The sequence below is a fragment of the Molossus molossus genome, unplaced genomic scaffold, assembly GCF_014108415.1.
Source record: "Molossus molossus isolate mMolMol1 unplaced genomic scaffold, mMolMol1.p scaffold_m16_p_5, whole genome shotgun sequence".
NCBI lineage: Eukaryota > Metazoa > Chordata > Mammalia > Chiroptera > Molossidae > Molossus > Molossus molossus.
The window spans coordinates 66,392,747-66,414,348 of record NW_023425388.1 but is presented as its reverse complement, the minus strand read 5'-3'; the positions used below and the strand labels follow the sequence as shown (position 1 = coordinate 66,414,348).

Here is a 21,602-nt window from a genome sequence, read left to right as displayed (position 1 = left end):
TTACTGTCTAAAAGTGAAGCTACATAAATTTGATAGTACATTGCGGTGTAGCAAGTTTCTAGTGTTAGAATCACTGTTGGTTTTAATAGTATAATAGGCCTTGTTTTCTCCCTTGTAGATTTGTTACCAGAGTATCATGAGGAAAGTCACATTCAACTTCTCTCTGTAGTTTAAAACTTAACTCAATGAGCCGTGGCCAGTTTGGCTCAGCGGTTAGAGCGTCGGCCTGCAGTCTGGAGAGACCCGGGTTCGGTTCCCGCTAAGGGCACGTACTTCGGTTGCAGTTTGTCCCCGGCCCTGGTTGGTCGTGCGGGTGGCAGCCACTCGATGTGTCCCTTCACGTTGATGTTTCTCTCTCTTTCTCCCTTCCTCTCTCTCCCTCCCACTCTATCTGTACAAAAAATGGAAAAATATCCTCGGGTGAGGATAAAAAAAAAACAAAAAAAAACTTAACTCAATGAGAAAGTTTGATGGTCATCCCCATGAACCACCTACACAGCACCCACCACCTGGGCTTTGTATTTTGTTAATATTGGACGATAGGTGTACAGACTTGGGTACTTTAGAAGACGTGATTTATGATAGTGGTGCTCAACCTTTATCATGCATCAGGATTACCTAGAGGGCTTATTAAAACACAGGTTGCTGGGTCCCACCCACAACATTTTTGATTCAATAGGTCTGCAGTAGGGCTGGCGTATTGGCATTTTTTTTACAAGTTTCCAGGTGATGGTGATGCTGATGCTGCAGGAACCACACTTTGAGACTCCCTGGTGCATGACATTCTCATCACTGGTCCATGCTTGTTTGCTTGTTCAGTTGGTTTTAGTAATAGAATAAGAATCCATGGTAGACCACACTTAAGATAAAAATTAGGCCATGGCTGGTTTGGCTCAGTGGTTAGAGTGTCGACCCGCAGACCTAAGGGTCAAGGGCGGGTACCTGGGTTGCAGGTGCAGTCCCCGGCCCCAGTCAGGGTGGTGGGGGAGGCAACCAATTGATGTCTCTCACATTGATACTTCTCTCTCTCTCTCTCTCTCTCCCTTCCACCCTCCTCCCTTCCTTCCACTCTATCTAAAAAAAAAAAAAAAAAAATCAATGAAAAAATATTCTTGGGTGAGGATTAACAACAACAACAACAACAACAAAATATTAGGACCTTGACAATGATTTACATATATATCTATGTGGTTCTTTCCTACTTCATCCTTTAGTTACCCATCTGAACTCTGTGTTCATTATTCTCTCACTTCCTGTAAGATATTTTTGTAGATACTCATTGGGGTATGGAAGTTTCCTTCCATTCTTATTTACTGACACTTTAAATCAACTGTTTATGTTGAAATTTATCAAATATTTTGTATTGAGGTTATTATGTATTTTTTAACTTAAAATTATTATTGCATTAAGGAACAATAATAGTTTCTTTTTTACAAATAAAAATTGATCTTTGTATACCAGGGAAGACGCTAACTTGGTCAAGGTGTATTATCTTGTTTTTAATACATTGTTGGATTTGACTTACTAATATATTGTTCAGAGTTTTAATTCTGTATTCATGAGTGAAATAGCCTTATTTTTATTTCTAATTTTAACTGTATATGGCATTGGTGTCAGAGTTATGCAAGTCTTCCAAAATGAACTGGGAGTATTCCTTCTTTGCTACTTTTTAAGAGTTTAAATAAGTTTGAGATGACCTGGTTCTTCAGTTTGGTTGACTATTTATATAAAATTATCTGAGACTAATGTTTTCTTTATGGGAAATTTTTAACCACTCCTTCAATTTCCTTAAAACTTATAGATCTTTCTACATTGTTTTAGCAAATTATATTTTCTTTGCAAATTCCATTTTACCTAATTTTCAAATGTTTTGGAATATGGTTGTTCATAGTGTTATTTTACAATCCTTTTAGTGTTTGTTTTATCTATAGTCATGCCTACTCTTCATTTTCATTCATAGTATTATTGACGGCATTTTTTTTTTTTATCCTCACCCAAGAACATTTTTCGATATTTTGTTCAGATAGAGTGGGAGGGGGAGAGGAAGAGGGGGAGAGAGAGAGACATCGATGTGAAAGGGACACATCGAGTGGTTGTCACCCGCACAACCAACCAGGACCAGGGACAAACTGCAACTGAGGTACGCGCCCTTAGTGGGAACCGAACCCGGGTCTCTCTGGACCACAGGCCAACTCTCTAACCGATGAGCCAAACCAGCCAGGGCCATTCATAGTATTATTTATTTGTGCTTCAATTCCTTAATCAATCAGTTTTACTAGAGGCTTATTGTCTGGGTATTGTTTTTCCAAACAATGCAATTTTTTACTTTGTTGATTTTATTATATATTTCTTCCATTACATTAATTCCCATTCATATTTATTATAGCTTTCTACTTTCTTTGGCCTTGTTTTTTTTTTTTTTTTTTTTTTTATCCTCAACCGAGGACATTTTTCCATTTTTTGTACAGATAGAGTGGGAAGGAGAGAGAGGAAGGGAGAGAGAGCGAGAAACATCGACGTGAAGGGACACATCGAGTGGCTGCCACCCGCACGACCAACCAGGGCCGGGGACAAACTGCAACCGAAGTACGTGCCCTTAGCGGGAACCGAACCCGGGTCTCTCTGGACCGCAGGCTGACGCTCTAACCGCTGAGCCAAACCGGCCAGGGCTGGCCTTGTTTTTTATAGTTCTTTTCCTAACTTAAAGTAGACATGTAGCTCATTTATTTTCAGGCACTTATCAGTTTTATATAAGTATATATCTATTTATATAAGTATTTAAGGCTAAACATTTCCTTCAAAACACTGCTTTTGGTACAGTTTATTAGTTTTGATATATAGTGTTTGTCATTTTTATTAATGTATATATTTTTAAAACATCCATTATAGTTTTGAAACTGTAAGTATTTAATGGTGGGTTTTTTAATTTCTAAGTATGCAGGAATTTTAACTCATTTTTAAATTAACTTTTAACTCAATTGCTCTATGGCCAGGGATCCTATCATTCATTTCACTGATCCATATGCTATAAACCCAATACATTTTTACTATTAATCCTTTACCAGCTATCTTTTTAAATCAATTAAAAGTTAAAAGAAAAGAAAAGGCTTTTATTTTACCTTTATTCATTCTTTCACCACTCTTTCTTTCTTTATGCATTAGATCCAAGTTTCTGACTTATGTCATTTTTCTCCTGCCTGAAGAATTTGTTTTACTGTTTATCGCGGGGCACTTTTGCTGACAATGAACGCCTTCAGTTTTTGTTTGTTTCAGGAGGTCTTTAGTTCTCTTTTACTTTTTTTTGAGATATAATTACATATCATAAAGTTTGCCCTTTTAAAGAATATTATTCAGTTGTTTTTACTATGTTTACAAGATTGTTCAGCCATCACCACTATCTAATTCCAGAACATTCTTATTACCCCCAAGAAACCTCATACCTGTAGCAGTCACTCCTAATTATCTTCTTCCCCCAGCCCCTGGCAACTGCTAATCTACTTTCTTTTTATGGATTTGCTTATTCTGGGTATCACATATAAATGGAATCATACAATGCATGGCCTTTTGTGTCTGGATTCTTTCACATAGCATGATGTTTTTAAAAGTTCATCCATGTTCTAGCATGTGTCAGTATTTTATTACTTTTGATGGGCACATAATAGTCTATTACATGGATATACCACATTTTTTTTGTTATCCTCACCCAAGGACATTTTTCCATTTTTTGTTCAGATGGAGTGGGAGAGAGAGAGAGAAAAAAACATCAACGTGAAAGGGACACATCGAGTGGCTACCTCCCCACAACCCAACCGGGGCTGAGGACAAATTGCAACCGAGGTACGCGCTCTTAGCAGGAACCAAACCCAGATCTCTCTGACCACAGGTTGACGCTCTAACTGCTGAGCCAAATTGACCAGGGCCACATTTTTTAAATGTACTCATCAGATGATGAAAATTTGAGTTGTCTTATACTTTTTGTTTATAAATAATGCTGCTATGCACTTTCATGTACAGATTTTTGTGTGGACATATGTTTTTTCAGTTCCCTTGAGTCTATACCTAGAAATGGAATTGCTAGGTCACATGGTAATTCTACATTTTATTTTTGAGAAACTGCTAAACTGTTTCAAAAGTGGCTACAATATTTTACATTCCCACCAGCAATGTATGTTGGTTCCAATTTCTCCACATCTTTGCCATCACTTGTTATCATCTATCTTTTTTATTTATTGGCATCCTAGTATGTGTGAGGTGGTATATCACTGTGGTTTTGATTTGAGTTTGTCTAATTATGAATGAATTTTAGCAACTTTTTTTTTTTTTTATGGTTTTTTTTTTATTGCTTTTAGAAAGGAAGGGAGAGCCCTGGCCAGTTTGGCTCAGCGGTTAAAGCGTCGGCCTGCGGTCCGGAGAGACCCGGGTTCGGTTCCCGCTAAGGGCACATACTTCGGTTGCAGTTTGTCCCCGGCCCTGGTTGGTCGTGCGGGTGGCAGCCACTCGATGTGTCCCTTTCACATCGATGTTTCTCTCACTCTCTCCCTTCCTCTCTCTCCCTCCCACTCTATCTGTACAAAATATGGAAAAATATCCTCGGGTGAGGATAAGAAAATAAAAAAAAAAAAAAAAAAAGAAAGGAAGGGAGAGGGCGAGAGATATAGAATCATCAATGAGAGAGAACATTGACTGGCCGCCTTCTGCATGCCCCCACTGGGGATCAGGCCCACAACCTGGGCATGTGCCCTGACCAAGAATTGAACCGGCAACCTCTTGGTGCATGGGTCGATGCTCAACCACTGAACCACACTAACCAGGCAACTTTTTTGTGCCGATTAGTCATTTGTATATCTGTGTGTGTGTGCGTATAAGTGCCTATTCAGATCCTTTGCTCATTTTTAAATTAGGTTGTCTTTTTATTATTTATTATAAACAGTATTTTAATGTCTATTTAATGTTGAATTGTAAGAAATCTGTATATATATTCTAGCGACTAGACCCTTATCAGATATATGACTTGCAAATTTTTCTCCCATTCTGTGGAATGTCTTTTTACTTTCTTGATAATATCTTTTGAAACACAAAAGTTTTTAACTTTGATCTTTTCACTTTCGTGGTTTTAATTTTTTTTTTTCCTTTATTGATTTTTAGAGAGAGCGGAAGTGAGAGGGAGAGAGAGAGAGAAACATCGATGAGAGAGAACATTGATTGGCTGCTGCCTAAATGACCCCCAGTGGAGATTGGGACCACAACCTGGGCATATGTCCTGACTGGGAATCGAACCAGCGACCTCTTGATGCATGGGTCGACGCTCAACCACTGAGCCACACCGGTTGGACCAATCTTTTCACTTTTGAACAATAATTTTACTAGGTGTAGAATTCTAGGTTGGTCGGTTTTTTCTTTTAACACTTCAAAGATTTCACTCCATTCGTTTCTTGCATGCATGGTTTCCCACTACAAGTTTGCTATAATTCTTGTCTTTGTTCCTCAATAGTTAAGGTGTGGTTTTCCTCTGGCTGTTTTCAATTTTTTTTTCTTTGTGTTTGGTTTAATTTAATTTAAATATTATAAGCCTGAGGTAGGTTTTGTTGTTGTTTGTTTGGTAAGTATCTCGCTTGATTTTCTCTAAGCTTTCTGGATCTGTGGTTTGGTGTTTGTCAGTCATTTTCAGCCATTATTACTTCAGATATTTTTTCTGCTGCATTCTCTCTTCTCCTTGGGGATTCCAGTTACAACATTACATTTTTAAATATCATCTCACAGTTCTTGGATGTTTTGTTCTGTTTTTGGTTATTTTTCTCTTCCATTTTAGCTTGGGGAGTTTTTATTGACCTGTCTTCAAGTTCCTTGATTCTTTTCTTGGCTGCATCAAATCTACTAATGAGTCCATTGAAGGCAATCTTCATTCCTTTTACTGTGTTTTAAGTTTTCCTTTTGATTCTTTCTTAGAGTTTCTCTGTTTACCTTACTCATCTCTTCTTACATGTTGCCCACCTTTTCCATTAATGTTCTTAACATATTAATTATAAATATTTTAAATTTCTGTCTATTTCTGTGTCATAGCTGAATTTGGTTCCGATGATTGCTTGTCTCTATAGACTATGTTTTTCTTGCTTTTTAATTTTTTTGTTGATAGCCTGACATCTGTTATCAGGTAATAGGAACTGAGGTAAATAGCTGTCGAGTGGGATTTATATTAATCTGGCTCGGAGTTGTGTTGTGTTTAATGTTTCTTATAGCTAATGGTATCAGCGGATTCACATTCTTTTATTGTCCTTGTTTTTATCTCCCCTTTTGGCTTTGGGGTGAGATTCTATGGAGTCTATCAGTTTGAAATATTGGTTTGAATTAAAGAGAGTTACTAAATATCAGGTTTATGTCCAGGCAATATATCTTCTTAGAAACTGGTAATTCTAATTTCATATCTATCCTTCTAGAGATATTTTATATAAGCAAATATATGTGTATTTATACATACATATGTGCATGTGTGTATGTGTATTTATAAATGTATATAAACAAATAGGTATTTTAAACTCTTTTTTACACAAATATTAGTATGTAACACACACTTTTATTTCTGTGCTTCTTTAACTTAATATATATAATTTCATGTCAGTGTTACCAGAAAAGCTTTCTTATTATTTTTTGCGCAATATATCATTGTATAAAGATACCATAATGTATTTAACCTATCTTCTTTTGATCGATGTTTATATGATTTCCAACTTTTTAGTATTAAAAACAATGATGCTACAAAGAGTAACCTTGTTTGCATATAGTTTGATACATACGTAAACTATGTTTCTAGAATAAAATTCCTAGACATGGAATGGCTGGCCCACAATATATGTGCATTTATAATTTTGATAGCTATTACCAAGTTTTCTTACAGAAATGATATACTAAATTCAGCAATGTGTGAAAGTGCCTGTTTTCCCATATCCTTACCAACATAATCTGTTATAAATGATTGGTTTTAATCATGTGATATTGCTCAGGGCATTTCACTCATGAGATGCCCGAGTTTAGAATTATTAATTACTTTTAGACTGCTGCTGCTTTCCATTGATTCTTTAGCTGTGGTTATCGTAGAACTATTATATATTTGATGTTAATTTTATTTTGAAGAAACTCAAAGGCTCTGTTACAACCACAGTAATTTCATGTGGTTCCAAATTTTACTTATAATTGGCATATTTTATTAACTTTAACTTTTGGCTTATGGCTTGTTTTATCACTTTTTTTTTTTACAAAAAAAAAAAGTAAAAATTATTATATGATGAAAAAGTATGATTTTTAAAATCATTGAGATCAAAATTTTTGATACTTTTAAGTTAAACTATCCCCTTATAGCTGAAAATGATACCAATGAATAAAACCATACATTACATATAATTTTGGCAGGACTTCTGCTGACCAAAACTTAAAAAAAAAATGTATGTTGAAACAGAAACACAAACATTCTTTCAGAAGGAAGCAAGTTCATTTGCAAGAATCTTGATGTGCAGGCTGTCAAGGCTGAAAGTAGAGCTCTCTCTTCCCTTTGAGACAGTTACCGTACAATGCTCCTCAGTTCCCCCATAACAAGAAAACATACCAAATATTTCAGTCATTTACTGCCCAGAAAAATTTTCTATTGTCCAGGCAGTCATTTAAAATGGCAAATTTGGCCCTGGCCGGTTTGGCTCAGTGGTTAGAGCGTCGGCCTGCAGTCCAGAGAGACCCGGGTTCGGTTCCCGCTAAGGGCACATACCTCGGTTGCAGTTTGTCCCCGGCCCTGGTTGGTCGTGCGGGTGGCAGCCACTCGATGTGTCCCTTCCACGTCGATGTTTTTCTCTCTCTGTCTCCCCCTCCCACTCTATCTGAACAAAAAATGGAAAAATGTCCTCGGGTGAGGATTAAACAAAAAAAAAAGAAAATATAAAGGTAAGAAATGACCATGGTTGGTGTTATTTCAGGCACTGTTGGATAAGAAGAATAAGGTTCTTGAACCAAAGAAACCTCTGCTCTTTCTTCAAAGAAAGCCAATACCTCAACCTCGGCTTCCAACTCCAACCTTGGAACTGAGTTCCAATGTAAGTTTGACACATTTCTATTTAAAATGCTAAACTTGGTATTGCTGTCTATTTATTCTTAGGATAGTTTGGATTAAAACCATACCTAATTTAACAGTGCTAATTTATGCTGTCTTTATTCTTATTTTCAAACATCAAACACACAGTCATGAAAACAAGTAAAATGAAATCTAAACTAACCCTTTTCAAGAATAGAAACACAAAGAATAAAATATTTTACCAAGAAAGCTAAGCTTCAGATGGTAATCCTCATGTATGTCAAATAAAAAAAGGATTGAATGGTGATCAGTTACTGTAACTGTCTTCCTACACTGCGAGGTAGCTGATGACAGCTGGAGTCAGAGAGGAACGAAGTATCAGGAAGTCATCAAGACAGGCTGCTTCTGAGGTCGGGCTGCCTCAAAGAGTTCGCCTTGCAGGGCCATACCTCGCCTTCATAGATCCCAAACTCAGTTTGAGCAAGGTACCAGACTGGTTTAGGACTGACCCAGACTAAACAAACCCACAATAAACTGCTAGCAATGCCAAAATGCAAAGTTATTACTTTATGGAGAAAATAAAACTGCTTGGTGGATCAGGATGTTCCTCTTGGTAGGTCAGCCCATTATCTCCCTATAGAGGGCAATTCTGATGAGAAGCCAAATTGTATTTAGGAGGTTGTGCTTTGTCAGGGGGAGGGGAGTTGACAGCAGATCTCACCAGCACCTGATGGGTCAACTGTGGGGGGACTGGAATGCTCCCACTGACTGGCTAGGATGTGCTCTGGACAACACCCCCTTCTTAGACTTTGTGTGACCACTGCCTGTGATCAACACACTGTCTATCACGTGTTAATGCCATTGATCTCACTGTTGCTTCCTCTTGCATTCAAAGGTGCCTTAATTAGATATGACTCTGCTCTTTCTGCTTTTTTTTTTTCCATCCTCACCTGAGGACATTCTTCCATTTTTTGCACAGAGTGGGAGAGAGAGGAAGAGAGAGAGAGAGAAACATCGACGTAAAAGGGACACATCGAGTGGCCGCCACCCGCACGACCAACCAAGACTGGGGACAAACTGCAACCGAGGTACATGCCCTTAGCGGGAACCGAAACCGGGTCTCTCCGGACCGCAGGCCAATGCTCCAACCGCTGAGCCAAACCAGCCAGGGCTGCTCTTTCTGCTTTTGACACATAATTATTTAAAGTGATTTTTGTAAATGACTGATCTTGTCCACTGTATTCTGATTTTACTAGTTTTGCTAAATTCTTGTGAGAAACACCTCCCTCTAGACTCTGACACAGACTAGCTGTATTCTTTATTATTCATGAGCAAACATGAAAACACTATTGCAAAAGTGATATTAATAATACTTTCTACTTCAAGAACCATTTTACTGGAAGGAAGTATAGAAAGATGAAAATGGCTTAAATTATAGGGATATCATGACTGATTTGGGGATAGCACTGCTTTTGATATGATTTGTTAATTTATGATGAAAAATAATGATGAATTTTAATAACAGTAAATAACATTTAAAATACTATATGTTCTTTGAAGGTAGGGACCATTTAAAAACATTTCTCTTTAAATCCTTCTGGCATCTAGCACAGTTTCTTTTGCTTGATACAATTCTTCAAAAAATTGTTTGATACTGACTGCTATTCTCAAGCTGCTTAGTTCTGTCTTTGTTCTTTTAGGAAGAAGAAGACATAGAAGTGGCTGTTATCTACCTTCAAAAGTTACTCCGGGGCAGAGTCGTTCAGAACATGGTGTGTAGGGTCCAGCCACTGGCCCTGTGTTTCTCCTTTAAAAATAGATTTATAGAATGCATACGTGCTTGGTTCCTTGGGGTGAATTCACCCTGCTTTCCTATGGAACTATAATCTTTCTTTCTTTTTCTTTTTTTACTTTATTTTTATTGTTTACGCTACTACAGATGTCCCCATTCCTCCCCCGTTTGCCCACCTCCAGCCAACCCTCGCCCCTCCCCTTCCCTCTGGCCATCATTTCACTGTTGTCTGTGTCTCTGGGTTATGCATATATGTTCTTTGGAACTATAGTCTTGAATTATCTACTCATTTCCTTCTACTGCCATAAATTGTCCATCTGCCTGCTGTTTGCTACAGTTGTAACCAAGACAGTGTGAAACTAATGTCTTCCTTTGAATTGCTAAATCCAGCAATTTTCTTACCTGAATTTTAACCATTAAAACATCACCAACCCAGTGGATTCCCTAATTTTCTACAATGTCATAATACAAATTATTTGAGCTTGCACATAGTTGGCAATGCCTGAATAATAAATGAAATAGCTAAATAATAACTATAGTTCTGAACCACTACTAAATGCCCGCATTGTACAATCTGTGCTCTATGCATAGTATCTCTCTTTTTTTCGCTATCAGTTACCCTATTTTACAGGCAAGTAATGTGAGTTTGAAAGAGAGCATGTTAACTGCCAGCAAATTCAACTCTGATCTTCTTAACTGTGTAGTCTTAGATTATTTGTGCTGCCAAGGCAAGCACTCAGTTTAAAAAGTGGACTGATATAAAGCCCCAGCTAAAAATGTTTTCTCCCCAGACAGTTATAACTCTTAAGAGACTCGGTTATTAAGAGTAAGTCCAGGGAAACTGGGTGAGCATTTTGTGTCCAGCATTATTCTTTATTCTGCTTTTGGTATTTTCCCAGGAGAAATGGCACAGTTCAGCCAGTACATTGTGTATTACAAACCAGGAGCAAATCTATTGGAAAAGAAAAACATTGCCATGACATACCATCACCAGGTTTTGTCAAAGAAAGACATTAGTTTCACACTGTCTGGGTTACAACTGTAGCAAAGAGCAGGCAGGAAGTAGGAGCACAGGAAATGAGAAGTTTAAGTTTCTTAGTATGACCCCTATAGCGGTCACCTTGTCTTTGAAAGGCATGTTAAGAAATCGAGTAATCAACTAACATAACTAAGCTTCTTCCTGCCTGAGCAGCTGAAGGTGTGGTGAGAGGGCTGAGCCCGCTCTGTGGTCCCAAAAGGCAGAGCAGAACCCACTCTTCATGAGTCATTACGTGTGAGTCCCGAGTGCCTGGCCACAAGGGATGCTAAATTTGCAAGTCTGTCTTTGATTTGATTTGATACAGATGTTTGAAGGGAAAGAAAAGAGACTAGAGTTGATTCAGGAGCTGCGCACCACCCACGCCCTGCAAGAAGACGACAGGCTGGTGAAGAAAGCCGAGAAGCAAGTGACCCTGGCCCTACAACGGCAGAGGAACTTGCATGAACACAAGGTTCTTTCCTTTTCTTTCTTGTTACATTCTTATCACGGTTGCTTGAGCAACATTATAATAATAATAAATGAATGGATGAAAAAGAAACATCCCCACAACCCCATCACTCTATCCCGCCATCTGCATTTTTAAACAATGCTACCACAGTCCATGATTAGAATGGGGTGTGCCCTCCCTCACTCAATTGGTTTTAAGTTCTTTATTTGAAAAAAAGAAGGGAGAAAGGGAGGAAGGGAGGGAGGGAGGGAGCCAGGGCTCATCCATGAACCTTTTAATTTTTTAATACCTTGCTCTTTGACATAAGTTTGGGGAATTTTAAGATCTTTAATAACATGAAAGTAGAAAACCACAGCACCTTCTTTTCTTTTAAATAACTTCAAAGTCACCCTGGCCAGTTTGACTCAGCGGTTAGAGTGTCAGCCTGCAGTCTAGAGAGACCTGGGTTTGGTTCCTGCTAAGGGCATGTACCTTGGTTGCAATTTGTCCCTGGCCCCGGTTGGGGTCATGTGGGTGGCAGCCACTCGATGTGTCTCTCACATCGATGTTTCTCTCTCTCTCTTCCTCCACTCTATCTGAAGATAACATGCAAAAAAAAAAAAAAGTTTATGGGTGAATTTCTAGGAGATTCTATTTTATTAAACTCTAATATTATTGTTTTATGTTTTTATTGATTTTTTTAGAGAGAGAGGAAGGGAGAGATAGAAACATCTATGTGAGAGAGAAGCATCGATTGGCTGCCTTCTGCATGCCTCCTACAGAGGATTCAACCCTGCAACCCAGGCAGATGCCCTGACTGGAAATTGAATCAGAACCTCTCTGTCCATGGGTTGATGTTTAATCCACTGAGCCACACTGGCCGGGCTCCAATGTTATCTTTTTTTTTTTTTTTTTTAATTTTCTTTTCTTAATTGATTTTAGAGAGAGGAAGGGAGAGGGAGAGAGAGATAGAAACATTGATGAGAGAGAACATCGATTGGGTGTCTCCGGCATGCCTCCCACTGGGGATCAGGCCCACACCTGGGCATGTGCCCTGACCAGGAATTGAACCAGTGACCTCTTAGTACATGGGTTGACGCTCAACCACTGAGCCACACTGGCCAGGCCCCAATGTGATCTTTAAATAAAACCCCTTGACATTTCTTTTCATGTCTGGGAAGACATAGTACTTTAAATTCTGGATAAAATCGAAATTAAAAAATGCATTCTGTGTGGACACTAACGGAATTCTTTGCTAAATCTTCTTTATAACTCGAGGACTGTAACTTTTCAGTGACTGACTGAGCATTCTACTTTCTCATGTCTAAGATTGCATCATACATTTTCCTAGTAAGAACCCTTGGGATGGGGCCAGTCTAGAGATAATAGTCCTAATAAAAACTGAGTCCATTCTGCAAAGAAAGCCAGCGTCTCTCATTATAGATCACCACGCCTTGTGGGATTTGCCTCCTTAAGGTTATATTATTTTGAAGTTGTCCCTAGTTGAAAACCACTTGGCTGGACTGGAAGGAAGGGTGCTGGCGGACATGTTCGACTTCCTGTCCAAAGAGCTGGTGAGACTCCAGGAGGAGAGGAGGATCCACGCCTTTGCCATGCTGGCCGAGCGACAGCGGAGGATGCGAGAAGCTGAAGAGAGTGGTCGGCGCCAGCTGGAACAGAGGCGCCTGCGGGAGGAGGACGAGATATTTAAGGAGGCAAGTGAGGGCAGCGGGATATCTGGAAGCTGTTTGTAAGGAGCCGAGTCAAACCACAGGAAACTCATGAAATGCGTTGGCATCTGTTTTGTATTGTATTCAACAACTTTGCATTGAGTTCCTACATGGACACACATGTAGCCACCTGTCTATTTCCTCATTTACTCTGCACGTACAAGCACAGTGTGTCAAGACACTTACGCATTTATAAAGATATACAGAAGCACACAAGTACATACACTGCTACAGGTGGACCACATTGAACTTCCCAGCTGTGAACTATTGTAAGACTCAGCTGTCTGATTGTTTCCTCTAGGATCAACTTGACTCCCTGGTCGACTGTGGGCTCCTAGGGCAGGCGTGTTGTACCAGCATGGATCCCTGTGCTGGTGGACATTGAGCGAATATATTTTGATTGGTTGGTTGCTTGGTGGACAGCGAATGGAACTGGTCATGTGGTTTCTCCTATAGGGAAGGCACAGGGGTTCAAGGTTATGGCTTAGGTGTTTTACAGGTCGCTACAGAGTAAACAGTACATTCTCAGTGTCCTGCTGTAGAGCCAAACAGGTGCTGAGTTGTTACTGAGCCCCAGGCATTATCTCAGATACACAGACATGTTCAGACATGAAATAGAAAAGTACCCTCCCCCCACAAAGCAAAAAAAATCGCCCAAGGGTGAATGCGTACAAAACTAAGAGTGCTGCCAGCTGCTTCCTGTGTATCTACCTGTTAAACGGGCAAAACAAAACTTTTACTGTGGTTGTACACTTAGGGAGCAAAATGATAAAGAAGAGGGAGTGTTTGCAGTAAAATCGCAAGAACGGAAAGGGATGTGGTCAGGAAGACCCACGGCGGTCATCTGGGATGATGACCCAGATCATCATCCCAGTGGTGGCAGTGTGGGTGTTGGCTTCATTACACGGTCCAGTTATGCACTCTGTACTTTTCCAAATGCCTGTTCTATTTCACAGTTTGAAGACAGCTTAAGAAGAAGCAGTGCAGGACTGATAAGATAGTTCAGAAAATTTATCCAAGATCCAGGATCCCTCTAGCTCTCTGCTTTTCTGTCCCTAAGGCAAGGCCCTCGTGGCAGTTTAAGATGATTTCTGGTGCTCCAGCATTGTGTCCCCATGAGATGAGAAATGAAAACAGGAAGAAGAAAAATAAGCTAGGTTTTTCCTTTTAAGAGTCCTTTCTGGTAGGTGCCCAGATCTCTTCCATAGGTATTTCCTTGACTAGAACTACAGGTGCTAGGAAATGTCGCCTGTTCTAGGGACCTGTTGGCTTAGCCAAAATCCAAGGGTTCTATTATTTAAGAGGAAGGAGAGAAAGGACATTGGGAAATACCTTAGTCTCTGCCACCGTTTGGTAGTTTGACCAAGACATGCTGTGGCTAAGAACAAAGCCAGGATCCATGATCTATTTGCAGTGTTGCAGTGTCTACCCTCCAGGAAAATCCATAATTCCAGGTGGGTGGGGACTGCCTAGAATGAGTAGGCAGGTGGATTAGAAACAGACTGTCTAGATAGTAGAGAAAAAGAATGATCAGTGAGGGGACCACTGACTTAATGAACTAAATAAGTGTGCTTAAAAAACAAAAAGTCGACCAATGTTTGTGTATTTTTCTTCTCTTGTTTACATAAGTAATCCTGTTCTCAGTAACCAGGGGCATTCGGGGTTTTTGCAGGTGGTTAAAGTTCACCAAAGTACTGTAACTTCCTACCTGGAAGACATAATACTGAGCACCGAGGAGAATACTGCAGAGGAACAAGCCAGGGAGGAAATTGAGAAGATGGCTAAGGAAATCAATGACATTGCTGATGAAATGGAAAGCCGGTACGCGCCAGGAGAACGGATGGTAGAATAGATAGCCTACATGCTGTTGCTTATATGTATTTTTCAGAAGCTTAAGAGGTCACCACCAAGGAAACACAAATATGTAACTTGTGCTTCAGTGTGCATTGTTTTATCAGCACGATGCTTTAGGAGCTAGCATGCTTATACCATCGTGTGGTAGGAGCGTTGGGAATGGAATTTTTAGGTATCCTCTGAAGTCTGGATCACTTTTACATTCCTTACATTAAAAAAAAAAAATTTTTTTTTTCTTTATTGATTTGAGAGAGAGAGTGAGAGATAGAAACATCGATGAGAGAGAACATCGATTGGCCACCTCCTGAATGCCCCCCACTGAGGATAAGGCCCACAAACTGGGCATGTGTCCTGACTGGGAATCCGGCCTCTTGGAGCATGGGTAGACGTTCAGCCACTGAGCCACACCGGCTGGACCACATTCCTTACTTTTTTTTTTTTTTTTATCCTCATCCGAGGACATTTTTCCATTTTTTGTACAGACAAAGTGGGAGGGAGAGAGAGGAAGAGAGAGAGAGGGAAACATCGATGTGAAAGGGACACATCGAGTGGCTGCCACCCCCACGACCAACCAGGGCCGGGGACAAACTGCAACCGAGGTACGTGCCCTTAGCGGGAACCGAACCCGGGTCTCTCCGGACCGCAGGCGGACGCTCTAACCGCTGAGCCAAACCGGCCAGGGCCACATTCCTTACTTTTTGAATACCTCAAATCATGAAAGCCATGTGAGTGAGTACATGCAACATTACTAGGCTTCACCCCAAGGTGTCTGGCTTCCATGTATAAGTTGTATCTCTAACATTCCCTTCCTAGCAGGCAGGGTACATGAAGGATGGGACCCATCTGAATTTTCCGTGGGGTTAACCCCGCTCACCAGGAATGTGATGTTGCAGATCGCGTAATCAAGCAGAAGGCAGTGGTGGGATTGGAGCAGTGGAGTTCCTCACACAGGTCAGGAGGGTCAAAGTGTAGACCAGCAGCTTGAGTACAGCCACAAAGGAAATTGTTTAATTTGTTTATTTTTCAGTCGAACTCAGCTTCAGTCAGAGGAGATTGTTGCTGAGTTGGTTTATAGTTTCCTGATCCCAGAGGTGCAAAAGGACTCTGTCAAAGAAAAAGGTAAGCCCATGCAAGTGTGTTTCTCTATGATTTTTTGGAAAGAAACTATTTTCAATGTCCCGGAGATTTAAAACTGAGCAGAGGTGTGGGGCCATTTCTGAGGGGGATCTCTGAGCTCTCTTCCTTCAGAGCTTGTCCAGTTCTCTTCGCTGTCTGATCCCAGATCGCGACCACCTCTAGTATAGACGAGGCGCAGTTCTCTTGAGTTGACAGAGTATCAAAGTCCAAACCTTCTTTGAGAGGAAGTTCCCGAGTTCCCCAAAGAAGTGTATTTTGTGATTTGATTTTTTTAAAAACATAAAGTGAATACTGAGAATATGCAGGATTTTCAAACGGCAGTAGCCTTTTGGAGGCGGGGCACGTGCCAGGTGGGTGATGGAAAGCTGGGCCTGACGGGCCTGCCTCCGCTCCGGTGCGCTCTGTGCGCACCGACGCCTGGGGTCGGCCAGGACTGGATCTACGTGTGAACACCCTCCTATGGCATTTGTCAGCGGTGGCGTGTTTGGGAAGATTGATGCTTTTAGTTAACAGATAAGGAGAAAAACGTGGGTTTCTAAAAAAAGAATATTCCTTTGGAGTTCTCAGACGGTCGAGGACAGTCCTGGTCCCAGAAGGCGGGCTGCAACCACAAGATCTTACTGAAATAGCATCTCAGTAGGTTTCACAATGATGCAGGGGAATTCCGGGCAGGTTTGAGAAGCGTAGTATTTTAGATCGTGTAACCAAGATAAAGGAACGATGGGGTTCTCATGCATTTGAAAAGAACAAAGAAATACTTTATTTTCCCATTATGTGATTGCATTGTAGTTTTTTTTTTTTTATCCTCACCTGAGGACATTTTTTCATTTTTTTGTTTAGACAGAGTGGGAGGGAGAGAGAGAGAGAGAAAGAAACATGAACGTGAAAGGGACACATCGAGTGGCTGCCACCCGCACGACCACCCAGGGCCGGGGACAAACTGCCCTTAGCAAGAACCAAACCCGGGTCTCTCTGGACCTCCTGCCGAAGCTCCAACCGCTGAGTCAAACCGGCCAGGGCGCATTGTAGTTTTTTAAACCGGTTCCCTTTAGCGTTAAGCATTTAGTTAGTTTCCAGTGTGTTTTCCTATAAGTAGAGGTACTGCAATCAATATATTTGACATATGTCCTGGTTGTGCTGCTGAGGGTAAGTTTCTAGTGGTAAATAAGGGATGTGAATTTTACATTCTGATAGAACTGCAAATTGCTCCCACAAAAAGATTGTTCTAATTCCTTCTTCCACCAGCAGTGCATGATATCGACTATACCAACCAAATTTAATTTTTAGATAATAAATATTTTTCAGTCACCTTACATTACAAAAGGGATCTTGTGTTATCTAGATCCTTAAGAAAATATATAATTCCTTTCCATTTCTCTGAGGCCCCAAGTGAAGTCAGCCTGGGTCAGATCATTTCTACCCAAAGGAATTAAAAGAGAGGGGAGAAGAGTGTGTTTAATAGTTCCTCCTTGGTGACACCTCCCCCAGCTTCTCCTGACTCCACGGGGAAGGAGCTGGAGGTAGGGCTTGACTGAAGGCACCCAGTTAGTCTTATTTTGGGGCAAGCTGGACAAGTCCAGCCTCTTCCCTTTAAATATATTTAAAAATATTTAAAAATTTATTTTAGAGAAAGAGAAAGGGAGAGAGAATGGGAGCAGAGATTTGTTGTTCCACTTATTTATGCATTCATTAGTTGATTCTTGTATGTGCCCTGACTAACTGGAGATTGAACCCACAACCCTGGTGTATTAGGACGATGCTCTAACCAACAGAGCTACCCAGCCAGGGTGGCCTTTTCCCTTTATATGCATCAAAGCCATATGGACAGGACCTTTGTTTCTCTTTTCAAATTAGTGAACCATGTATATTATATGTACTCTTTACCCCAACTTAAGATAATATTATACACAGACCTTTTTGAGATATCTTTTTTTTTTAAGCTGAGGGATGGGAAAGACCTTGAAGAGACCTGTATATAGATGTAAAATAACAGTAACTACCAAATTTTAAATGCATTCTAAGCTCTAGGCAATGTACTAAGCATTTTTAAAAGTATCTTATCTCAATTTCTTACAACAGCTGTAGGTGTGTTCTCATTTTTCAGTTAAGAAAATTAGTGCTTAGAAATATTACACAACTTGCAGATTTTTTTTTTCAATTAATTAATTTTTTTATTTTTGTTACAGACGTTTCTCTCCTTCCTCCATTGACACCCTCCTCCCAGTCCCGCCCCCCCTCCCCAGCATTATTGTCTATGTCCTTGTTGACACATACATACGTGTAAGTTCTGTGGTTTATCTCTTCCTTCCCCCACATCCACCTCTTCTGAGGTTTGTCAGTCTGCACCCCACTTCCATGTCTCTGGGTCTATTTTGTTCTTCAGCTTATTTTGTTCATTATATTCCACAAATAGCTACTTGCAAATTTGAACCACGGTCTGTGTGGCTCCAAAGTCCCCACACTAGGAACCAAGTACCCTCCATATTAGGAACTAAGGCTCAAAGAGAGTATGAGGCACCTTTCCTTTTAAGTTATTTACGATCTTTCATTATGATGCAGAAGGTTCATTTCTATCAGTACTGTCTTGAAACCTTTGGGCATGATTTAGTTCAGTCTTTCACCGTGAAAATTCTCCTGTCACTTGGCACAGTGAGGAATGCACAGCGAAAGCATCTGCTCGCAGCCCATCAGGTTATCCACCATCACACAGAAGTCATGGTCAGAAGGAACTTTGCTGAGCAACAGCAAGGTCAGGCCCCAGACGCTGACAAGCTGCGTGTGGAAGAAACTCCAAGTGAGAAAGACAGCTAAGGTGAGTCTGACTTTCCATTTGGCAGGAAGTAGGGAGAGGAGGAAAAGCAGCAGCTTGGAGCTATCCTCTAACAATCATAATGTAAACAGACTGTCCATTGTTTAAGAAAATGAAGCACTCCCATTTAAACTGGCACGTGTCATCCAGGATATGGAATCTACTATCGAAATTATTAGAGAATATAGGTGATATTATAGAAATTGGTCTCTTGTGGCCCGAAAATGAGATTCTAGATATTTTTTTTTTTTTTTTTTATCCTTACCCGAGGACATTTTTCCATTCTTTGTTCGGGTAGAGTAGGAGGGGTAGAGAGGAACAGAGAGAGAGAGAAACATCGACGTGAAGGGACACATCGAGTGGCTGCCACCCGCACGACCGACCAGAGCCGGGGACAAACTGCAACCGAGGTACATGCCCTTAGCGGGAACTGAACCCGGGTCTCTCGGGACCGCAGGCCGACGCTCTCACCGCTGAGCCAAACCGGCCAGGGTGAGATTCTAGATATTTTTACGATTTCTTTTAGTGCATGCCTGTGCTTCATCGCAAATAAAGCTACACAACGTGTCAGTGTTATTTAAAAAAAATGCTTGTTCTTATGGAGGTATCCTTGTTGCATTGTGCTAGTTGTAAGCATAGCATGTGGCACAGCCTGGCTGGTTGTAGCTGTAATGTCCAACAGGTATTGTTCTTAGTCTCCACTAGAAAGTCACACTCACAAGACCAGCATAGACCACATTAGAAAGGATTTGGTATCAGTCTACTCAGAAAGATACAGAACAGGAACCACAGCTCCCAGCGGAGTAGCATCAGGCAGTTCTCTTCCTGTGGGAGCCCTTGCTATCTCCACACAGAAACACGTAGCTATTTTCTTTAGCCCCCCAGGCTACAGAGCTCAGGTACAAGGAAAAGAGATCCACATTGGGTGGGTGTGGGAGTTGTCCTGCTTTATGTGCCCCAGGGCCAGTATTCCTTGTAATAATTCCATAGGCAGAGTTCCAGGGTACCCCCCAATGGATTTGCCCAGTTATGAAAGTCAGCACACTCAGGAAAGCTCAAAGCTATGCTTTTCTATTTGCTATCAGTAGTTCACTTATAAATCCTTCCAGACAGATTCTGGTTACCACTCAGGGGTCATTTTTGCCTTAAGTAGTCTTAGTAACATAGCTGACACATATCACTATCAGATTACTAGGAGAACAGAGCTAGAGAGTCAATTGAAGGTAAAATTCTCATGAGAAGGGGAAAGAGTGAACCCTTTGCCTATACCTCTTCCCTCCCCCTCCCATGGTGGAGGCACATCATTCAATATTGGGGCCTGAGGGTCTGCCGTCAGGTTAGGGACTGTGCCAAGGCTTAGGGGGAGTGTGACCCTGGCAGTCAGAAGGTTCGAGGGTTGGCCATCTCTGCCACCAGCTGTATACTCTTATACAATTAATTTCTTTTCATTTGAGGCTTGCCCATGCACATGTGGGCAAGAGACCCTCTTAGGGGATTCCGTTGGGCCCTTAAGTCTTAATTAAAGAGAATCGTGGAAGGAGGGTTGAGATGAGGGAGCACTTAAGAAAGAGAGCAGAGAGAAAACTGATGAAGGACTCTTAAATATCAAGCTGAGGCTATACATTACAGCAGAAAAGCTTCTGTTTTTAATTAACAATGAAAGAACCTCTGAAATCATTGAAGTTTAATCCATGTATTTACATGTAGTAATATATTATTACATGTGAGGAATAATATCTATATAACATGAATTCAAAGCATTTTGACTATCTTATTATTGTGATTAAAGTCATCCTTGTTGTTGAGGTAGTCATTTTTCTTGCATGCAAATTTAATGAGATTAATAATTTACATAGTTTGAGCTGAATACATCTGCATTTACTTCTGAGTATAACACACCTGTTCTGTGACATCTATGGTGATCTGTGAAATCAAGCCAGAGGAGTGTTAACATGATTTTGCCCTTTATACTTACTGAAAGTAAAATACATTTTATTAAAACCTATGTAAAGGGTATTAAAGTTATAAAATACAGTTTAAAAAAATCTAGTTATCAAGCTAACTACACACCCTCAGTAAGAAAGAGCAACCAATAAATTAATAAAGTATCTTCTTAACACTTTATCAGATCATTGGAACACGATGCTTAATGGTCCCCATGGTATGTATTTCTCCTTCTTCCTTCTCTCTGTGGGAAGATAGGAAGGACAGATGTGAGATTTTAAAATATGTTTTTATTGATTTTTTTGAGAGGAAGGGAGAGAGAAATAGAAACATTGATGTGAGAGAGAGACATCGATTGGCTGCTTCCCGCGTGCCGCCTATTGGGGATCGAGCCCACAGCCCGTGGGAATATGCACATTCTAAAAATGTGGCTGAAAGGCTGGACAGTGCTTTTACCAGCCTTGTAAAACTAGGGGGACAAAATCTGGAGTCAACATTGAGGCCCTGGTGAACCTCCTCCATTTGGGGTGGGACTCCAGATGGCTACGCCCTGGTAGTAAGGGTCACTTGGAAGTAAACTCACATAGACTCACATAGACTACAGTTTAGCTTCCAATAATCTGAATGATCCAAAAATAAAAAATAACAATTATTAATCCCAGAAATTAAATTGAAGAGATCCTTGATTCCTGTTGTCAGAAGGAACTTGTCAGAAACAAAACTTAAATTCTCATTGGAGAAAGTTGACATCTTTCTAGACCTCGGTTTATTTTCACAAACAATTTTTCACGTACAATTTCCAGAACACAATCAAGGA

The 21,602-nt window shown here is 40.5% G+C and overlaps 1 protein-coding gene across 2 annotated transcripts in view; it reads left to right on the top strand.

Annotated features, from left to right (window-relative positions):
• Positions 1–18,843, top strand: part of CFAP91 (cilia and flagella associated protein 91) — a 55,169-nt gene extending 36,326 nt beyond the window's left edge. For both annotated transcript variants that reach the window (XM_036243651.1, XM_036243650.1), the window contains 7 exons: positions 7,959–8,075; positions 9,754–9,825; positions 11,189–11,335; positions 12,805–13,026; positions 14,714–14,862; positions 15,923–16,014; positions 18,683–18,843. In XM_036243651.1, the coding sequence (XP_036099544.1) occupies positions 7,959–8,075; positions 9,754–9,825; positions 11,189–11,335; positions 12,805–13,026; positions 14,714–14,862; positions 15,923–16,014; positions 18,683–18,843 (960 nt within the window). The remainder of the gene's footprint in view (positions 1–7,958; positions 8,076–9,753; positions 9,826–11,188; positions 11,336–12,804; positions 13,027–14,713; positions 14,863–15,922; positions 16,015–18,682) is intronic.
• Positions 18,844–21,602: the final 2,759 nt, after the last annotated feature.